This window comes from Diprion similis, chromosome 6, assembly GCF_021155765.1.
Source record: "Diprion similis isolate iyDipSimi1 chromosome 6, iyDipSimi1.1, whole genome shotgun sequence".
In the NCBI taxonomy this organism is placed as follows: domain Eukaryota; kingdom Metazoa; phylum Arthropoda; class Insecta; order Hymenoptera; family Diprionidae; genus Diprion; species Diprion similis.
This window is the reverse complement of record NC_060110.1, coordinates 16742210-16764051: the sequence shown is the minus strand read 5'-3', so window position 1 is coordinate 16764051 and position 21842 is coordinate 16742210. Positions and strand designations below refer to the sequence as shown.

General features: G+C 34.2%; 3 protein-coding genes across 4 annotated transcripts; 2 read left to right on the top strand and 1 right to left on the bottom strand.

The window, feature by feature from the left end:
- Positions 1-30: 30 nt before the first annotated feature.
- On the top strand, positions 31-5501 carry LOC124407169 (merlin). 2 transcript variants are annotated; one of them, XM_046883029.1, is made up of 9 exons: positions 35-311; positions 438-567; positions 1326-1531; positions 1778-2005; positions 2287-2496; positions 2599-2705; positions 3348-3477; positions 3583-3918; positions 4083-5501. In XM_046883029.1, the coding sequence occupies exons 1-9, from the start codon at positions 213-215 to the stop codon at positions 4458-4460; spliced, it is 1824 nt and encodes a 607-aa protein (XP_046738985.1). In that variant the 5' UTR covers positions 35-212; the 3' UTR covers positions 4461-5501. The 2 variants fall into 2 exon arrangements, with proteins under 2 accessions (XP_046738984.1, XP_046738985.1); XM_046883028.1 differs by having other exon boundaries at positions 31-311; positions 2287-2705.
- Positions 5502-10019: 4518 nt separating this feature from the next.
- LOC124407172 (ubiquitin-conjugating enzyme E2 L3) lies at positions 10020-12518 on the top strand. The gene is made up of 4 exons (XM_046883032.1): positions 10020-10177; positions 10542-10637; positions 11665-11851; positions 12170-12518. Exons 1-4 carry the CDS (start codon positions 10151-10153, stop codon positions 12334-12336), a joined length of 477 nt encoding a protein of 158 aa, XP_046738988.1. The 5' UTR covers positions 10020-10150; the 3' UTR covers positions 12337-12518.
- Positions 12519-14354: 1836 nt separating this feature from the next.
- On the bottom strand, positions 14355-21566 carry LOC124407165 (DNA replication ATP-dependent helicase/nuclease DNA2). The gene is made up of 14 exons (XM_046883022.1): positions 21322-21566; positions 19989-21214; positions 19480-19744; positions 19047-19224; positions 18636-18912; positions 18042-18458; positions 17715-17957; positions 17485-17631; positions 16972-17368; positions 16492-16685; positions 16172-16358; positions 15728-15928; positions 15361-15546; positions 14355-15283 (listed from the first exon to the last, which is right to left on the bottom strand). Exons 1-14 carry the CDS (start codon positions 21352-21354, stop codon positions 15071-15073), a joined length of 4164 nt encoding a protein of 1387 aa, XP_046738978.1. The 5' UTR covers positions 21355-21566; the 3' UTR covers positions 14355-15070.
- Positions 21567-21842: the final 276 nt, after the last annotated feature.

Below are 21842 nucleotides of genomic sequence, written 5' to 3'. Positions count from 1 at the left end.
GCCGACAGCAAAGCTCGTAGAAGAACGGTGGTCCTTGGGTGGTTCCAATTGTCTGTGTCAGATGTAGCTGCTCTCGCGTCAAAGTGAGTGAGAAGAAAACGGAGAAAAAATAATGTTTTCTTTTGCGAGTGGTTCGACGTATATTTCTTATAAATAAATAAGTGATATGGTGAAGAAAAAAAATGTAATAATCGTGATGTCCAATAAATAAAATGAAGGATAAAATGCCACCGTTTCGTAGGAAAAAATCGGGGAAATCGTTTCCGGTGAAAGTCTGCACTTTGGACGCCGAGCTTGAGTTCAATTTGGAGGTTAGCTTCTGGAATCTATTGTTGCAAAACATTGTTCCCAAATTATACGAACAATGTGTTACGTAATGATTCCTATCCTCCATGTCATACGAATGATTTTTCATTGCAAAATTCTCCTTTTCTTAGTGGCGAGCCACTGGGAGAGACTTATTTGATTTAGTGTGCCGGACTATTGGTCTCAGAGAGACCTGGTATTTTGGACTTCAGTATGAGGATGCCAAAGGGTTTATTTCTTGGCTCAAGTTGGACAAGAAAGGTATCTCTCTCATTCTTTCCTCTACTTATCCTTTTCATTCCTAATTTTATACGACGACTACAATAAGAACTGGCTGTGCACGCCTAGTTCCTACTAGTCAAAGAAAGTGTGTTCTAATTTTTTTTTTCTATTTCTTGCCTAGCAAGTTTATTATATCCAACCAAGAGACCATGCACTGTAAAATCTGTCATTAGATCCCAAGAAACAATAGACATGTTTACAGGGATTTTAGGATGATTTCTAATCTTGGTTCGTAATCTGATCACAGCTCAGTGCGCAGTCTCTTAATTGACCTAAACTTACATTGCATATATTAGAATTTAGATGCATTTACGAATTCTCGAGAAAAGATTCAACAGTTATATTCTTTTTACACTTGAGTGAACCCAAAAGCACAAAATATATTCTGACAATGCACAAAACTTGTAGACCAGGCATAGTTAACATATTAAAAAAAAAAACATTGGTACAAGTCTTCCTCTATTAAAAATTTTAATAATTTGTAATGCATGAGATTGGGATTCATGACTTTTGCTTAGTTACCCTGACTGCAGATAAATATCTATGCATTTGAATTTTAATTCAAATACAAAACAATTGATCACTCGTGTTAATCAATATTTTGTTACATGACAAAAAAAACATTCTAAAAAAAAATTAGGCATGATAGATGTGAAATTAAGTAATTTTACTTTGCTTCATGTTCTTTAAACAACACAAGTTAAAAACTTGACATTTATCTGTGTATAAATTTCTAGTCCAGGACCAAGGAATTTCACAGCAACCAACGACCCCGTTTATGTTTCTTGCTAAGTTCTACCCTGAAGATGTGGCTGAGGAACTTGTTCAAGAGGTAACGCAACACTTGTTCTTTTTGCAAGTGAAGCAAGCCATTTTGTCTATGGATATTTACTGTCCACCCGAAGCCTCTGTACTACTCGCATCGTATGCCGTACAAGCGAAGGTAATCGAAATTTTTATTGCCAACTAGTGTGATTTTTAGAGTGACGTATTGTTCACACTTTATTACTATCTGGTTCGTGTATCAGGTTTTCTCACTTTGAGATTGCCTCACTTACAAAGCACCTTTAAAACTGCTGAAGAAGTCCAGAGTGTAAAAATATTGAGTAAGATCTGTCGAGGAGATGTCAAAATGTATCATCACTATGTTGATAATGAATACCTGTGGGTGTTATTATATTAAACCTAGTATGGTGATTACGACGAGGTATCATACCGGCCAGGAATGCTGGCTAGCGAAGACCTTCTGCCACAACGAGTGATTGACCAATATCAAATGACTCCTGAAATGTGGGAAGATAGAATCAAGATTTGGTACGCTGATCACCGTGGGATGTCTCGTGACGAGGCTGAAATGGAATATCTAAAGATTGCCCAAGATTTGGATATGTATGGTGTAAACTATTTTCCTATTAGCGTAAGTATAAAAGATATAATTCATTCAATACATATCGATGTATGCTCAAAAACAGAAAGTAGAATATCTTTTATCAAAATTGGGCAAGTGCGTAACTCTACTTCTTCAAACTCATGGATCGTCGGCAAATCAACTACAAAGCGGCAATGGATAGACTCTATACCCAAAGTCTCCACCAGCATCTTACAGTTCATGTGTAATTTTTAATTTGAAGTGATCAATAAAAAAAATTTGACACACTTCGTATGTGGCAAATAACAACGCTTATCTCTTCATTCTAGAACAAGAAAGAAACGGACTTATGGCTAGGTGTGACAGCACTTGGGTTGAACATCTATGAGAAGGAGAATAAGCTGGCACCCAAGACAACTTTCACTTGGTCAGAGATCCGGCATATCAGCTTCGATGACAAGAAGTTTGTAATCAAACCTGTAGAGAAGTCTTCACCAAACTTTGTCTTCTTCTCGCAGAAAGTTCGCATGAATAAACTGGTAAAAAAACAGTCACATGTTGGCACCTGGGTGAAGGGCTTGGTAGCTATAGGGGTCGACGAGCATTGTAGTGAAAAAGCCGCACGGTTCTTATTTGTTAAGATTCTGGACTTGTGCATCGGCAACCACGACCTCTTCATGCGTCGCCGTAAACCAGACTCTATGGAGGTACAGCAAATGAAAGCCCAAGCCAAGGAAGAGAAATCTAGGTACGCATAAAATTGTCGAGAAATTTATATGTACCAATAGCTTTTGCATCATTCCTGAATTTATACTTTTCAGAATTGTATTTCTTCACACACGATTCTTGTTATTTCATACATTAGTTCTTACGATTTGTCATGTCCCCGGAAAGCTTATTTTCAGTTTACAAATATAACGGCGGTTATTTCTGATTGATAACTCTTGATGTTACTCAAGCTCAGTTCCGTTCTGAATATTTTAACACATACGATAAAGAATTTATTATAATATCTAGATATTTTATTTTCAAAGAAGAAAATACGTCTGGTTATTGATCCATCGAGCAAAACCTTTAAACCTCAAACTTGCATTTGCTTCACTCAGTTGTTTAACTTCGACTTTAAATACACTTGCAACATTTTATTGTGCAGCAGTAATTTAGGAAAAAACTGGAAATACATGTGGCATGTATTCAACAAAATAGCACATAAAAGTATTTGTTTAAGGAATGATCTAATCAATGCTTCTGCATAACACTTAACAAGTGTGTTCTATTCCCTAACAGGTTTTCTAACACAATTGGTATATTGTGTTCTTTGTTTGTACTAATGTTGTCACAGAGTTCTCGTTGTTGATGTTGATATTGATATGAATTATTTTATATGTAGGAGGCAGATCGAAAGAAACAAACTGGCCCGGGAAAAACAGTTAAGAGAAGCTGCAGAAAGAGAGAAGGCAGCAATGGAACAACGGTTGTTACAGTATCAAGAAGAAATACGACTTGCCAACGAAGCATTGGTACAATTTTTTGGGTTTTAAAGATTTGTTAGCTAATACCCGATTCTGTTATCGACAAGTGGTAATGGCGATAAATTACTCGTTTCATTATACTCATTATTACAGAGAAGATCGGAAGAAACAGCAGATCTGTTAGCAGAGAAGAGTCGCGTTGCTGAGGAAGAAGCTATGCTTTTAAGCCAAAAAGCATCGGAAGCAGAACAAGAGATAACTCGTATACGACTTAACAATATGAAAACGGAGGAAGAAAAAGTTCACCTAGAGAGAAAAACTCGTGAAGCTGAGCTTCTCACAGAGAGATTAGTTCAAGAATCGGAACGGCGAGCAGCTGAAGCTGAAAAACTGAAAGATGAACTGTTACGTGCCCGAATTGCTGAAAAAGAAGCTAAGGAAAAGTTGCTGGAATTTTTGAGCAGAAATGCCTACACCGCATCTATCACTGTAAGTTTTCACGTATTCCATTTTTTATAAGGTACACTATGCGTGCAACAGTTTGATGTAGCCTGATCTACCTTTAGCCTTCAAATGATAGCGATTAGCTAAAAATTTTCACATATTACATTTTCATTGCTATTAAATGAAGAATTCTTCTCTGTTTACTTTAGCCTGTACCAAATTTGTTTCCGTCAACACAAGTATTACCATCTGAACTACAGGCCGATCTTCAGACGTTGCAATTGGATGCAGAACCTCTTCCAGCGGACCTTACGTCATATGATCTCATTGCCGATGGAGATGTCGATCAGTTGTCCCTTGAAATAGAAAAAGAACGGGTGGATTACTGGGAGAAAAGCAAGCATCTTCAAGAACAATTACGTGAATTACGATCTGAAATTGAGGTAATGAAGGTTGGTGAAAAGCAGTGTGAGCTAGACCAGCTACACGAGGAACAGGTGCGGCTTGGTGAAAATAAATACAGTACGCTGAAAAAAGTGAAATCTGGATCTACCAAAGCTCGAGTCGCATTTTTCGAAGAGCTTTAGGTATTTATTCTTTGAAATTACGATAAAAAAAAAAATCGGATCATACGATAACCATTTCAATTAAAAAATATTTTTTGTACAATAATCAGTGCCTATCTAGCTCAAACATTGTGTAATATCGATGTTTCGCTAACTGTATATACCCTAATTAAGTTGTAGATGGTATCTACAAATTTTTGACATTCATTCTGGCCAAAATTTATAGCTTATCATTGTTACAAGAAGATTTTGGTAACCAACAACAGGCGTGCCTTAAAGATAAGCTCTACAGAGTTAATAATTATATACTTTGATAGAATCTATCAGATTTTATTCTTATCCTATTTTAGAATTACGATGGATACAGTATGGTATAGTAGAATTTATCTGCTTGCATTTCCTATTGAAGTTATCACTTTGCAAAGATTTTTTTTTTGTCAAAATTTTAATACTTATTTCCAATCTCCTTGTGAATAAAGGAACGTATTTAGCATCATACAAATATTCCTATAAATAGTTTAAACTGCAAAGTTCTAATATTTTGGACAAGGTCTTTAATTTCCAGGCGCTTGAGTTAAAGTCGTATTCGTGACAATTAGTCGAATCGTCCATTCTCAGATGCCGCGTAATATAAGTATAATGTTGCCTATTAATTATGAGATATACCTTGCAAAAAGATCACGTAACGTTTCCGGCTGTGGCATATGTATTTTTTCGCCATTTTTCTTAACGTTTCTGTAGTTTCTTTCTTCAGTCATTTTTTATTAAGGCAAGTAAAATTAATTTTCTCTTCATACATTATTGTTAACATTGATGAAATAGGTGTAATAGTTTCATAAGTGAACTATAATATGTAAGTTTTTGAAGAATGATCATAGGTTTATAGCTGAAAGCACGAAAATGCATTACCTGAGAGACGTCATGGATTCATGTCATAAGATAAATTAGGGTAAAAAATGATTCACTTATGTTTACATGTCAGTGTTTGCATGGTATTTATTATTCGAAATGCAACGTTCATAGCCTTACTATTAGAAATCAATTTAAATGTGTTTGAAAAGTGAAAAAGGTCGCTAAGAACAAAAACATCTGGTATAAGTAGAATTACTTCAATTGGACACTTTAACAAGTGTTAATGCAGAATAATTTAGATTTTATTCCATATAGGTAAGAATGTTTCCTAATGCTTTTTAATTAGGCAAAAAGAACAAATATTTTATCTAGCACTAAGACAAGATATACAAATTATGCCACCTAGAGTAGTTGTATAGGTTATGAGTTATGATACTATTACACCTGATTTGAATGACAACCTTGGATTTGCTTTTATCGCTATATTTTGGAAGTGATTTAACGGATGTATATATCATTAGCAGTTCCTTGGAAAAGTTGCACATGCGTGCATAATGCTTACTTTAATCATCCATACAGAACAATTACTGGAGCTTTCCATATTAATCAGACTACTCTTTCACCTGGTATTTAAAGGCACTCATGACACTCTAGTGTTGTTTTGCTCTCACAATCATACTGACTAAAAAGGAAATGTCTGATAACTAGAGACGTCAAAAAACTCTAAAATATACTTTATTTTTACACAGACCAATTACTGTGTGTACAAAAGCTTGGCTCGTTTGTCGTGAAAATCTTTTACTGTGTCAATAATAGTAATAAATGTTGCCACATTATTTTGATTATTTGTTTAATAGACTTTTTACAATCTCTTCAATTTACTCAAACGGTGGATAGAAAATTTCATCAGTTCATCATTTTCGGCAATCAATTATCAGCGTACAGTACAACAGCACGATTTCGATTAAACTGGCAATAAGTATTTCCATTTATGTTTCTTGCGAACGCTCCAGTGTGATATAATTTTTAATGAAATCGATTGATTGTTAGGTTTGACGTATCAGTAGAAAAGTATGTTTTGAAATTGTCAAATTGCTTGTTATAATTTTTTTTTTTCAATCTGACATCTAGGGAAATGTTTCTCCCACTTAATATGAACTTGTTTCAGCGATATTTTCCTATTTTATCGGCAAATTGCCACATTCATCAGGCTATCAGTAAGTTTCTGGTGCCATGCTAGTCTTAACAAAAATGTATTTCATTTGCATCAAAACATACCGCATCACGTTTTATCCACCATTATACAATTTGATCATTTATAATATAAACATACGTTTTCATGAGTAGATACAGGTGTACGTAAGGATTTATCTCGAAATAATTGAAGCAATGTTTCATAATATAGCAATATAATATCATAAATAAAATTTAAATCCAATTTAGCATTGTTCTCGATACGTTTGTGACGTTGTTCACGATTTATTGTGATTTTATTCCAGTGATATTTGAGTATTGAACGCTTTATTTTAATGTTACTAGTGTCTAGTACTTGGTTTCATATCATTGCAGCTCTTTTTTGCGGCAATAATAAAGTACATTTGTCAATATGTATCAACGCCTGTAACGCTCATGTAAATGATTAATAAACGAACTGAATATGATATAGCAGAAGTGTAGAAGGGTACTCGATCTATTAATTTAGTCCAGTCAAAATGTTCCTGGAATCGACGTTCCAAGGTAGAATGCAGAATTTTTGGGGCAAGCTGTCTTTGATGATCACGAAACATGTTGCGAAGTAGGAGGACTGCAACACTCAGGGATCCGAAAAAAAAAATTTTAAGTGCGAAAAAACACATTTTTAGCATATAAATACCTATAATACTTAAAAACTGGAGATAAAATTCAAAAAATTTTCAAACGAAAGTTGTAGAGCATCAACTTGTACATGACAAATGTCCTCATACGCTTCCCTCATCTTCATTAGATCGGCCATGAGAATCGAATTATCATATATACAACACGTCGAAAAAATCCGTTCTACAGTCTCAGACAGCTATTTTTTAATCTCAACCGTTCCCCTTTTTTATAATAATTTTAATTATTAAATCAATGATTTACCTCATTTTGTGTGGTGCTAAATTTTTTATATTACCCTCAAGTTATTGCGTGATTAATTTCCTACAAAAAAGTACCCTACAACTTTTTAACTTCTCGTTTCTCTGTTTTCAGAGAAAAAAAGAAGTTAGTGTAATCACTCCGAAAATGAAAGGTTGAGTTTGCATTTCCGAAATCTATAGAATTACCTCCGACCAATTTCGGATGGACGATGTGTGTGTGTGTGTATGTGTGTCATCAATTTTTTTATCTGATGATATCTCGAGAACGGCTAATCGGATTTCAATGATTGCGGTCTCTGTATCGACGCGGTCTTTCCAAACTTGGAACCGATCAGATTTTGGCTTTGATCAGTTCAATACTTCTTGAGTTATTTGAAGAGCAAAATTCAAAATAACAGGACAATTGATTTAAATGAAAATTCGTACCGTAAAATTTTTGGGCCACTACTCACGAACCTAAAGTCAAATTTGGCATATTCAATATGCAAAAAAAAAAAAATATTTGGATTTTTTAAACATTGGTACTCCAAGGTTTGTTGGGTGTCTCATCACGAATTCGAAGTCAGATTTGCGAAATCCAAAATGGCGAATGCAATATGTTTGAAATTTTTTTTTAAATATTCGGATTTATGTAGAAATTAGTAGTCGGAGGTTTTTCGCAAGAGCAGACTTGCCAAATTGGTAATAGTGGATCCATTATAGTGGTTAAAAATAATGAAAATCGTCATATTTTCATGTAACATGTTGACCCCGAATCTGAATTTATAGTTCTAATTTTGAATTGGATATTCTTTTTCTTCTGTGAATTGGGAACCTATAGTGTGAGAACGGGAAATTCGAGGACTGGCTCATAGCCAGCCTAAATCCGCTAGTTTTGTCTGCCTTTCTTTTATAAGCTAGAACCACCTACTTTCATCGCAGCAACAATGTGCTTCCGTGCATGTGTTAACAAAATCTTTTTAAATATTGTAAATGAATTAATACTTTACCGAAATACTATGTTTCTGACGTTTCGTAGATTTTCTAAAAAAATATTCAAACAAATACGAGAAAATTATAGTGTAATTCTTTTTGTACAACACAAAATTCTCGAAAGCAACTCTATCACGTCATAACTATAATATTGATTTTCAGAATTTCTTTCTAAAAAATTTTTGCCATCTAAAACCTTGAAAAGTAAACAAATTTCACATTTTTATTGTACTAGACGGATGAAACAGAAGAATAGATTTCTGAAATATTATAAATCTCAATAATATCAATAGAGGAACATATAAATAATTACAAAAAAATCGTTTCATTAATGTTCGATTTCACAGTATGGAATCACTGATGAAAATTAATGTTGAGCAGTCAAGAATTATGTGAAACCAATAATTAAGGAAAAATTGGAATAATATAATCGAGGTAAACGAGCCTGCAACATATGATATAGAAGTTTGAATTTCCCAAAGCAAGTCTTGATAATAACTTTAAATCGGTAGGCAACAGCGGAATGCATAGGAAATTTTCTTTTCGCTTGCAACCGTTTTATACCTGCCATTTTTCAGGTAAATTGTTTACATGGTTGTATATATATTTACAATATTATCTTCAGTTTTCAACGTATCTGCTAAAAGTGTTTTGTGATCGTCAAACATAGCGTGCCCCAAAAATTCAGCACTCCACGTCAGAATGTTGATTTCAGGAATATTTCGACTGGACTCATTTTGTAACGTTTATTCTATATTGTGCAAATATGACTATCAATAAACAAGTTGAAGTTTCATACTGGCTTGTAAAATCAGTTAGGAATCAGCATAATTGAATAATTACTCTAATATTGTGAACGATTTAATTATATAAATAATATTTTATTATCACATATAGGTCTACTATGCATGTGCATACAGTCTTATAAAACACAGTATTGGCGTAAGTACTGCAACGGTAATGCAGCTGTTATAAGAATGTCCCTATGTAGATTATAATGTTAGTATTAACGAATAATAAATTTACTTTATATTTTATAGCAGTTATATATTGATTCCATTCATGAGCCTTTTAATAAGCTTGATTTTGTAGCGAAGAAACTTCATAGTAAAATCCAACGCAGTGATCCTGCAGCTCCTGTAGCATACGTTTCCTCCGACATAGTTTAAACTTCGCTGATAAGCCGAACTTAGTTTGAACTTCGATTAACGTTGGAGGAATCGAGCCTAAATTGTCCGTGGGAACCGTGCGCTGTGGCCTAGATCTTGCAAATTATACTATTTGAACTTAGCTATGAAGGTTTCAATGGCTACCAGCAAGACAAGGTAAAATATTACTATATTCAAACTCAGTAACATTTCTGTACGGAAATTCTAGTGCAATCTTCAGTCAATCGACGAATGTTGAATTAAATAATAATAGAATAATAGTTAATATGTGATATGAAGCATTCTCTGGTTGGCATAGAACGAAAATGAAAGTAAAATTTACAAATGATGCGAACAGCGAAGCCTGTTTTTCTATTTGGTATTGAGAATTAAAGTGAAAAGTGATGTCTTATAGGTATAAGTGCTGTAGAAGGATCACCCTAAGTCCGTGGATCACCCGTTCCATGATGACCTTGAAATAAATTCTCAGCGCGCATTGCAGAGGATTCTGGGCCATTCGTTGCCAACCACAGCGGGAGTCTTGCGTTCTGAAGAGGCTCTGAACCAGCGTTTCTTGAACGGACGACTTCCGCCCAGTTTAGTGAAATTTGTTATATTCAAAATGGCAGCCACACGGAGGCTGCAGAAGGTAATTTGACATTTTCCAACAATTTTAATCCATAGTACTTGTATACGATTAGAATTAATAATTATAACCTGTAAGGACACATAGGATGTGAACGTAACCTTGTGTTAGAGTTATTTTTTATTTCCCGCTGACAAATGTCAAAATATTTGGGTGACCAATCTATCATTCACAATTTTTTTATCGACGAGAAAACGTAATGAATTGATTAATTATGCACTCGGACAATCGTTCGAAGTTTTTCAAATTATTATTGTTAGTTGAGTTTTCCTGCTTTATGGATCGTTCTTATTAGGATTATTACTTGGGTGTTTCGTTTTTTTGCTCTACCACCATTGTCACGTTTTGACTGTTCTTTTTTTTACAGGAACTAAGTGACTTGAGGGCGTCAGCCATGAAAAATTTTACCAACATCCAAGTCGACGAAGCTAATATTCTCACTTGGCAAGGTCTTATCTTACCGGTAAGTTATATTCATGATTCATTTCAAACATAACCTAACTTACCTGCTCCAAATCCGCTCTGTGTGCCTCTGTATATACATATATATATTCGTACATATAATGTATATACACACATGTGTAAGCATGTGCATGTTCTATGAACTTTCCAGACTCACCTCACATACTTGCATGATTCATCAGCAAAGTATTTGAACAAGCACACGCATGGTCCAATATTATAGGATCAAATGGACGTTGTAATTGTGCCATCATTTTTACACCAAAGTATCAATTTATTAGTAGGACTCATTGAATTGTACTTTCTCAGCATGCACGGCAAATTTCTCGATGATTATTGATATTTATTAACCAATGATCTTTGTGTTGGTTACGCCTCATATTCGATTCAAAACATATACCAATTTGTTTTTGTTTAGGATTGAGGTTGAATTAAAGGACCAATCCAGTAATCGGGTCGTTTTAACAAGATTTGATTAAAAACATTGTGCACATCAATTCAGTTCCCTGACGTTTGAGAACTTGAAGAGCTAAAATTTTTTCATGCAGTAGTAGGTACAAGTTAATTGCCAGTAGAAAATTTTTCTTGTATTCTGATTCAGTTGTGATTTCTTACACAGCTAAAGTAACCAAAAAAAATGAAATGTAATTTTTTTTTACGAGCTGAAACATATTTCACTCAGAATAAACGAGTTTACGTCAAACTGCTAATAATATCGTTTTAAAAGATGGTGAAAAATATTGTACTTTTTACAGACATTTGCCAAAATTCAAATATTCGTTTCCGATGAATTACTGAAATTGCATATCCGTTGATATGAATTTTTTCCAGTAATTTGCAATTTTAACTACGTCGGTGAACTTGTTGCAATTATATAAGAATCTTGAATTTAACGTTGTTTTCAGGGAACTAATGTGAGAACAAAATTGGAAAAAAATGCTTTGATTCAATGAAAAATTTATCAGTATTTTATGGTCTCTGAGCACTGTTTATTATAACTATTCTCGATGTAACCAATAAAATTTCAGGATGATCCTCCATACAACAAAGGTGCCTTCCGTATCGAAATAAATTTTCCGGCAGAATATCCATTTAAACCACCAAGAATAAACTTCAAAACAAAAATATACCATCCCAACATTGATGAAAAGGGTCAGGTGTGTTTGGCAATCATCAGTGCTGAAAATTGGAAACCCGCTACAAAAACAGATCAAGGTAAAGCGGTTGCAATATTCAACAGTAATAGTTATCTCAAAATTTCCAATCAATGATCATGTCCCACAAATTGAATTATAAGCATTCTTACAAAAATCAATTTTTTACATTATTCATACATTCAACTTTAATTAAGAAAGTCATTCTGGCTAATCTTTGATAGTTGACACACAACAAGTTTATTTTTTCATTTTTATCAACATATATCTTAATGATCTTAGCAATCACTTTGAAATATCTGATACAATAAATAGCTGAAGAAAATCAGTAACAGACATAACTTTTACAAAACTTTTTTGTTATACCTTTCATCTCTAGTGATTCAAGCGTTGATCGCATTGGTAAATGATCCCGAACCTGAGCATCCACTGAGAGCAGATTTAGCAGAAGAATTTTTGAAAGATAGAAGAAAGTTTTTGAAAAATGCAGAGGAGTTTACAAAAAAACATGCAGAGAAGAGGCGAGAATCGGCTTCAGCAGAATAACATCGATTAGCCTAACTCACCGAGATGCCTGTTTGCCCGCCCGCCTCATGACCTAATTGGTACCCTGACTTGACTCTTTGATAGATAACCAGGACGCTGCTAGCTTCAGGGCTGAAATCCCATCGTACAGTATTGGTTAATTGATTTAAAAGAAAATCAGAGTAAAAAAAAATGAAAAATTGGAAAAAAAAGAAATGCAAATCATAATAATTATTCATAAGATGGAGAACTTTTAATAATATTATAAATTATAATAATAAATATTGTATATCATTCAATAGAAGTCATCGTGGGCAGTTTTGGTAGCCATTGATGTCAATACCCAATTTTCCGTCATTGTTACTAATTAATAATAGGGATCAAATGATCGCGACAATACAATGGTAAGACCACTTTCAAGAAGAAGCCTTTTGGAAATGTACACTGACATTATATCACAGATAATTTGTAATTCGTTACCACTTCTATTTTCTACTCACGAGCTTGTGGTCGGGAACAGTGTGTATTATATAAGACTTCAAGATCTGTGTATTATGAGTAACTTTGTGCCAAATTTGTCAAGAATGTGCTTTCCGAGCTCCTTGATTGGTTATCAGTCAGGGAAATGATTCTATATCTAAAGAAGTAATCATATTGGCCCTTTGCTTCCCAATTTAAAGTTGCAGTTGATTGGCTTGAGGTTGCAATAGGGTTATGCTCAAATGCCATTTGCTGAGAGGTTGAAGAGAGCACTTGTTGCTTAATTATCAAAGATTGGAAATCGATTTCAATCTTCATCCAATGCTATATTTTCATTTATTGTCTCGATTTCTATTTGCTACTATGTAAAATAAATAGTATGATGACAAATGAATGAATCTATGAAATGTTTCAGATCCAGATGATGTGATTGTTTAAATAATTGAGAGCTAAGATTGAAAGTAAATTTATATACGACGATTTATAACTTGACAGAGAATGAGTTTCACCACACAAAAGCCTCGTGAATCATTTCAAGCAGTAATAGTTCCCAAGAATCATTTTACTTTAATTGTCATACATGCTTCTGTATTCTCTCCAATTTTGCAGGCTCACATGTTTCTGAGTGATTGACTTCAATCTCATTTTTTGGGCTGATTAGTTGCAGAAAAATTTTATTCATGGCCCAAAATTGGATGCAACGCCTTTTTGTGAGTCTTTCACATTATTTTTTCTTATCAATAACACTGATACATTTTCAAGAATTCAATATAACACTTGATAAGCTTACGGTGCCGCTTCGCTGCATTTACGGCAGAGTTAAATCATTTTACTGGATAGTGAAACTAATTCATAGAGGTCAGTTTATGCAGCTTCAGTCCTTTGGTGCTTGTAACTAGTTCTGTGTCTCGATTTGATATGTGAAATAAGTGTCCATTATGGAGAATAGAAAGCTTTTAAGATTCACGTTAAGGATGAATAGGTCAATGTCTTTCAGATTTGTCGCAGACAAAGTCTTTAGTTCAATTTATGTAGGAAATTCAATTAGACTTATCCTTATTTTTTAATCTATCTGTACGAAGAAAACTAATTTATGCAGTTGCATTTACCGTAGTTGTTTGCATAATAATTTCAGTGGCTAACAGAATAGCCCTTAAGATGATGTACAAAAATAAGGGAAAAAGAAATTAAAAAATTATAGTGCTGTATCTATGTGCATGTTCACTGTGCGAGGCAGGATCATACATCCAACGATCTATGAGCCAGGCTTAATTTAATTACTGCTACGCTAGTCAGCTATAACGAGGGTAACGTTCTTTTGCTTTTTCAAGAACACAAGGAAAGAAAAAAATTGGTTTTGTTTCCTAAAAACGTCCAATTATCGAACTTTAAAAATAGATCGATATACGTATAAATGATAAAATCATTGTGTTTTGAGCATTGAGTAAAAAAATATTTATTTATTTTACTGTAAAAGATCACATTTACATTCTGAGTTCTCTTTTGATTTTTTCTTAATATTATATAGGTTTACATAATGTCACTCTTGTATTGTTTACACTTAACAGTTTACACCAAATGGGAGTTGCAAAAATCATTGAAGATATTACGTTTTTTTTTAGATCTAAGAAATGTAAAAATAAACTTTTAAATAAAACCTAACGTTTGTCAATTACTTATGTATAAAACCTGGCTATTAGGTTTTATGGTAAAGACCTTCCTCACACAGGATTATTACTATACAGGAATCGTTTTACGTCCCTGTGACACAGGTGTAGCATATGTAATTTTCAGTTCGTGCGTGGCTTCGGTAGTAATCATTTTAGTTTATCTACCCATATAGCGAAAGTCACTTGGTTTCAACGTTTTCATTTTGTGCGCAGTGAATCAATTAGTTATTGAATATGATTAAAATATCTAGCGTTATGTTAGGAAACTCAATTTAGTGTCAAGTTAAGTTACGTGATCTAGTCGGGTAAATAAAACATACATTGAAGGAGAAACTATAAATCGTATAATTTTATAAATTAGGAAACGTGGTTCAAAATCATTATGATGATTTCTGAAATATTCAGTTTACAAATGGATAAATGTATATACACAGTATAAAACGAATAAATAGGAATACACTTTACATACACAGCAATAGATACAAACGTCAGAATACTTCTTACTTCCAAAAATAAATACAAAAGTAAAGCAGGCCCATATCACCATAAAACATATTAAAAAATAAGCTACGATAAAGTAATAATTTAACAAGTAAATGTGAGAGCTAGCGCTTTACAATCGACAGAAGTTCTTCCCACTGAAAATCGGCACAGCCGTTTTGTAATGTCATCAAATCTTTGCTCCTAATTTGATCAAATAATTTCTTGAATGGGACAAACTGCTTCAGTGTTATTATATCGCCAACTATAATTAATTTGTGCTTGGCTCTTGTGATAGCAACGCTGAGTCTTCTATAATCATCTAAGATGTTGAACTCCTGAAAATAGAGATTTTTTTGTAATACAAAAATATGTTCACCAGATTTCACCTCAGACTACTGCATATGGTACCAACTTTTTCTGAATCAACAGACCGGACGTAGTTGGACCTAGTTCCAGAATACAAAATGATTTCTTTATCGCGCCCTTGATATTGATCAACAGTGTTTACTTCCACATCTTGTTTAATAATATCTCTGAGAAGGTTTACTTGTTCTCTGTATGGTGCTATCACACCAATTTGCCCAGCAACAACACCTGCCTGTGTAGATAACAGTAAAAAGATCGTTAGATGTATGATCAATAGAGACCCCTATAACGTGATATCAGGCATTGAGGAGGAACTCACGAATCTTATGAATTTTGTTTTAGATCCAAAAGAGTAAAACTACTTCACATTATTTCTTATATTGGCTTATAAATTATCATAATGAAAGTTTCACCTGCATAAGGATAGTTATAAGATGTAGAATAACTGCAGCTTCGCATAAATTTGAGCATTTTCGTTCTCGATAGTCACCATTTTCGGAGCTTATGTCATCTTTCAAAATGTTACATTTATCACCAGTATGAAGTACAACAACAGAGTCATCGAGATCAGTTGACAGAGCAGTTTTTACCCAGTTCCTTGATGAATTTAGTACCTGATTTCCAATAAAAACACAAAAGTCATTCATACATGCTGTAAATACAAGTTAGATAGTTTGTTTTTATTTGCATAGCAATAATTCCTCGAATCAAATTGCAATCCTTTGTACAGCATACTTCTGTTACAAAATATGTTCTTTTCTTTGATTTACTACTCAACATACTATTAAGCCAATAAGCATCTGTAAGTGGATTGATTTTCTTGTAGAAGATGTATTAAGAAGAAACCTCATACATACTGATCTGTCAGGAATATGTAAAGTTGCACTGCCAACGTCATCTGCACCGATAGTCAGTTGGCCTTTGTATGTAACTTGGTTGGCTACAAACATAATTCTTTGGTTCATCCTGTACTGCGACGTGAGCGTGACAGTATTGTTTTCATTATCCAATCGTTCGAAGAGAGATTGATCCATTCCGAGTTTCCTAGGAAATATTACAATGTATTTACTTGAAGACAGACATGGTAAGCCATCTCTTCTTAGCCTTTATACTTCTAATTGAAAATCTCTCTCTCTCTAAATTAATCTCTCAAGAGTATTCATTCGAAAATGTATACCTAGCTTCATGACTTTTTACTACTGGCGGCAACTGATCAGGATCTCCAACGAGAACGAATTTTGATGAGCTGTAAAGGGGCCGCAGGAGCGATGATTGCAGTACTTGTGTACTTTCATCTACCAGACAGACGTCAAAAATTCGCCTTCCCAAAAGAGGATGGTTAGCTCCAAGGCATGTAACGCATACCACTGTCTGTTGCAAAAAATAAGTTTACACTAGTTTAAGTAAGTGTAGTTCTAATTTAATGGGATATAGGTACCTCAGGTTTGCAGTGCACAAAAACATTTAGGAATTTTTTCAAGAACATAGGAGAGCACACTATAAATGTGCTTGACTTGTCTTAACAAAGTTTCAAGTTATTTTGATCTTGGTGAATATTCTAATACATATGTTGGCTATGTTTATACTCGCAGAGTTTCAAATTTATCTCTTCTCGATATGAAACAAAGTTGAACAATTTCAATTCTGATGCACATACTTTACTGCTGTATGCCGCCTCCAAGCTTTCTGGTGTACAACATTTCTGTGTTAGCACTGCTTCGCTTTTGGACAACAATTTAGGATTAATTCTGCTTGTTGATCCCAATCGTAGAAAATCAACACTTGTCTCAATTAATTTCAACAAAACATTGTCTACTGCAGAGTGAGTATGAGCAGTAAGTAGGACAGATTTTCCCATTTTTACTAGTAACTCAATTATAGCAACCAGTGTTCGAGTTTTTCCTGTGCCTGGCATGCCTTTTATCAGCAAGTACTCATTTGCTGCGATAACCTTCAGAACTGCCCTTTGTTGCATTTTATTTAAAGGTTTTAAAGTTTGTGCAGCTACTACTACTAATGAGCGGTCTACTTTCTTCAAAAACGTTGCGGGTGCCCTGAGACAATCACGTAAAAATCAAAGGAAACAAAGATTAAAACATTGTTAGTTTGTACGGTTTTTGCTCTGTTCAAAATGAAAGTAGTGGAAAGAGAAAAAAAATGAGTTGGCAACCTTTCTATAACAATCTTCCGTATTCTCTCAGTGACTGTATTGTCGTCCAATAAATAGCCAATATTTGAAAGATTTGCTATCAACATACTTTGTGAAACATAAGGATCAATATGGAACACATCTTTCGGTTTTTTTTCCACGAGATTTCTGCAAATGTTATATTTTTTAAATTAGTATATATCTAATGCAATCTGTTTATGGGATTAGAGCTTTACTTAAAACATACGAACCGCTCAAGTAGTACTGTTATGGTATCTTTAGATAACTCAATCACAGTACCAGCACAAACATTAATTTTAGTATCAGTACTAATAATGACATATTCCATTGTATTAAATCCAAACTTTGTCAAATCGTTAGTGACTTTGAAATCACCAGAGTTGATACGGGTAAAGGTATGGCGAAAACGATTGCATTCTATAAATACTTTGCCAATTATTTTCAGATTGGATATGCATTTTCCGTTTTCTTCCCTGAAAAAAGAAGACATAGTGTAGACAAGTATAATATTAAGAACAAACTTCAATTAAATTTTTTTTTTTTGGTATGTTTAATACCTTTTATTTGGTGGAACAGTCCATAAATTTCGCAAAGACTGGTTTAGGATTTGATCAGCTTCGTCGATCTGAAGCATTCTCACCCATTTCTTCACATATTTGATGTGTTCAGGCTTTAAGTAATTATCCAATTCCCGCATAATTGGAGTAAGTGGATGTCGATCAGTAGGTTGAAAACTTTTATCGTTTTTAAGGTATGCACAGCACAAGGCACTGTAGGGGCAATTCTGACAAGCTCGATGGTTGATAGGCTCTGGTAATTCCATGGAATCCACGTTAGATTCTTCTCTGACTCCAGAGTCAACTGGTTTCAGTAATTCTGGGGTACGTGTCAGATAATATGCCAGATTATTCCTCAATAGAATTAAATCTCTTTGCTCAGCATGACCGACTTTGATTTCACGCATGATGTTTTCCCTGTTTCAAATGCCGTCATGAATTTAATCAAAATGACAAAGAATATATAGTTGGGCATTTAATAACATGCCTTGCAAATGTATAAGACTGATTTGTATCATTCTGTAATCCCATATTATGGTATACAATCAGATTTCTCAGTGTAAATCATGTATCTAAAGTAGGTTTCTTTCTTACCTAAGATATAAGAGGAGACCAGCTTCGACGTGCTGTCCTGTGACTGCCATCATCATTGTGTAAAGAATTACCTGGCCTCTGTGTTCTAGTGAGAAACTGGCCCGACCAGTTTTCAATTCGAGTGGCATAATTCTTGGTTTCAAGTCCACATTAACTTCAACGGTGACATCAACTTTACCTTTAACACCTAGTTGCGGCACCCACAAGTTCTCTTCAATATCACGAATGACATTGATTTTTCCATTGAAATTATCATCAGCATGTTTGGATTTTTCAACTAGTTGAATGAGCAAAACTTCATTTTAGATTTATTGAATTTCATGAGATAGAGATTTCACTCCGGAGGTTTATCAATTTTGTTAAACATCAGAAAAATGTCAGTCATGACAATAATGAAGAAATCTAGATTACCTTTGACATATCGTTCTAGGAAATGGAATATTTTTGGTACAAATGGCAACATTTCTTTTTCACAAGTTTCCATAGACATTCCAGCAGAATATAACATACTTGCAGTATTATGTGATTTGATTACATCTTTTAATAATTTAGTGATACCTGGTTTGGTGTAGATTTTTTCTTTTAATACCTGGTACATATATACAATATTCATTTCAGTTTTAAGTAAGACATTACCTTTTGTTGACCTTTTACGTTTATACATCTTTATTAACACCTACTAATTGTGTTTAGGATTGACAAGTATCAACTGTGGCTAAAACTGACAATGATTTTAATGTCTATGATTCAAGCAGAATGGCAAACATTCAGATTATAAAAACGAAGACTTTTTCTCCAATGTAAAAGAAAAGTAGTCAATCAAAAACAATCAAACAAATCATACCTTTTGAAGCAATTCATGGACTAGACTTCCGATCGCCATGGCAGAGGAACCTTGTTTGCAATCTGTGACAGACTCAATTCCTTTAAATCGATCACTCAGAATGCCACGTCTGGCACAAAATAAAGCTCCTACAACCGAAGTTCCAGATACTAAGAAATCTGGTTGTTCGACGACAAAACCACTACTATTGTCAACAACCCAATCATTTAATTGTTTATTCGCCTGAATGTTGACAATGTCACCTGGTTGAAGTCTCGTATCTTTCCTGGAAAAAGAAACTGTAACTGTGTCAAGCTTGTAATTAGTTATGAGAACGTGAGAAGCAATGGAGAATGTAAAATATAGTGTTGCTGATTTTTGTTATAAGACTAGTAAAATGCTGTATGATTTTTACTCTGCAATTTTTGTTTTAGTACCAATATATCCATGTCTATGAAATTGAATAATTTGTTTTTTAATCATATTATGAATTATTATGTACGATGTGACAATCCAAGCAACGTACGTACCAAAAACCTCTTAATGTTACAGCTACTGGAATTTGAGATTCAACATGTATAACATTGACGATTAGATTCTGAAACTGGTCTCTGGTGGTATTAGATACTTGACAACGTTGTAGAGTATTGAGATCTACTTTAACCTCTGCATCTCCATTCCAATCTTCACTAAAAATATCACTGAAATCATCAGTTACGGTATCAGTATTGAACATTTTCTCCGAATTACAGTCAGATTTAAATGATTCATCCAATGCATCGAACAGAAAATCATCATCAATGCTGAAAGTCTCTTCTGTAGGTTTTGTGAGATTTAGCTGCATGCCGTTTTTTTCTTTCTTTTCTGTTTTAATTATTTCCAGTGTCGTTTCAGTGTTTTTAAATTCCAAACTGCTAGAATATTTTCTACCTTCTTCGTCAGTTTGGTTTTCAGTAAACTGATTGCTGGAGGCTTTCTGAAAATCACATTTAATCCTTCTTTGACTACTTGTGAAAACGTGTTCATTTGCTCCAAACTCACTGTTCAATAGATCTTGACGAATACCACCCTCTCGCTTGATTGAATAATTAACATTGTGAGACTCTGTTTTCAAAGGAGAAAATTTTTCATTTGGTTCTGTGATGATTTTCGGACTACGTTCACTAGGTTTCATTACTGAAGAAGTTGCCTTAGGTGAATATTTCGGTTTTAAAACATTGGAACAGGAAGTCTTGACTTTTTTTTTAGATGAATCTCTCATTAAAGTTTGCTCCCCAAACTCTGGCTGCGTACTGCTGATCATTTCGATTAAATTTTCCTTTAATGAAGAATTATCATCTTCTTCCATTAATGGAACTGGATTCTTTTTGCAGTTCATACTTTCTGTAGGTGTTTTGGTCCTACGAATTTGCACTCCCAATACTTTATTGCTGTAATGTTCACCCGAGACCCCTTTAGCTTTATTGTTTATAAGATGTGTTGTCACTTGCCTAGTGTTCTCATATTTCACGTTGATATCACTGATATGAGTATATTTTTTTTTTGAATTTGGATCAGTGTCGTTGACATTGCTCCTATCCGGGCTGTGTTTACGTTTCTTGCAGAGTTCTATATCAGTGGACGATTTGGTTTCACTATAAACATTCAGGGACTCATTACCTGCCGGCTCATCGGGAGAGCTAGAACTCTTTGACTTTGTTCTGACGAAAAAAGATGAAAGCGTTTTTTGACGTTTATCGGGCGTTTTTGTAGTATTCTGAAATTATTGAGTGTAAGAAAAAATATCAATAAATATCATAAATTTTTCTGTGCATGGTAACAAATTACATTACAAATGTCAGTATACTCATGTAATTAATTAACCTTTTTTCGTGTTACGCTGGAAGACGTGTTCATCGCGTTTGTCAATTGTTGAAACAAAATAAAGGAAAACTATTTTTATAAACAGTTTCAAAAGAATTTTCGGATGTTTAAGTTATATTCCCATTTCTGCGGTAAAAATTCCACAAGAATTTCTCTCATCATCTGAACACTCACCGTGTCGATTCGCGCCAAATTACCCTAAGCCCAGGTTACAACCCATGATCACAATTTCAACCATCAATCGCTGTGACGTCCACGCAACGAGAATCAAGGTGATTGGCGTTTATTGGTGTTAGGGCGGATTTTCACGGGCAGCAAAATGCTACCGCAGTATTTCGTGGTGGAGTTCTGGATTATGGGAATGCCAATAAGGCAGGGAAGTGCTACTGACCAATTATATATATCAGTGACATGTATGTTTTTACTGTTTTATTGGCATTCCTATTGGTGAAGAACTAGGCAGCAAAATACTGTGGCAGCGTTCTGCTGCCCATGAAAATCCAGCCTAGCTCTCACTGTAG

Excerpts from the sequence above, each read along its gene's own strand:
- LOC124407169 (XM_046883028.1), top strand. The coding sequence starts at position 213 with ATGAAGGATAAAATGCCACCGTTTCGTAGGAAAAAATCGGGGAAATCG. Across the intron at positions 568-1,325 it reads GCTCAAGTTGGACAAGAAAG|TCCAGGACCAAGGAATTTCA; the intron begins GTATCTCTCTCA and ends ATAAATTTCTAG. Across the intron at positions 2,006-2,286 it reads TAAACTATTTTCCTATTAGC|AACAAGAAAGAAACGGACTT; the intron begins GTAAGTATAAAA and ends TCTTCATTCTAG.
- LOC124407172 (XM_046883032.1), top strand. The coding sequence starts at position 10,151 with ATGGCAGCCACACGGAGGCTGCAGAAG. Across the intron at positions 10,178-10,541 it reads CCACACGGAGGCTGCAGAAG|GAACTAAGTGACTTGAGGGC; the intron begins GTAATTTGACAT and ends TTTTTTTTACAG. Across the intron at positions 11,852-12,169 it reads CGCTACAAAAACAGATCAAG|TGATTCAAGCGTTGATCGCA; the intron begins GTAAAGCGGTTG and ends TTTCATCTCTAG.
- LOC124407165 (XM_046883022.1), bottom strand. The coding sequence starts at position 21,354 with ATGAACACGTCTTCCAGCGTAACACGAAAAAAG. Across the intron at positions 19,225-19,479 it reads TCCATGAATTGCTTCAAAAG|GTATTAAAAGAAAAAATCTA; the intron begins GTATGATTTGTT and ends TATATGTACCAG. Across the intron at positions 16,359-16,491 it reads GTAAAAAGTCATGAAGCTAG|GAAACTCGGAATGGATCAAT; the intron begins GTATACATTTTC and ends AATATTTCCTAG.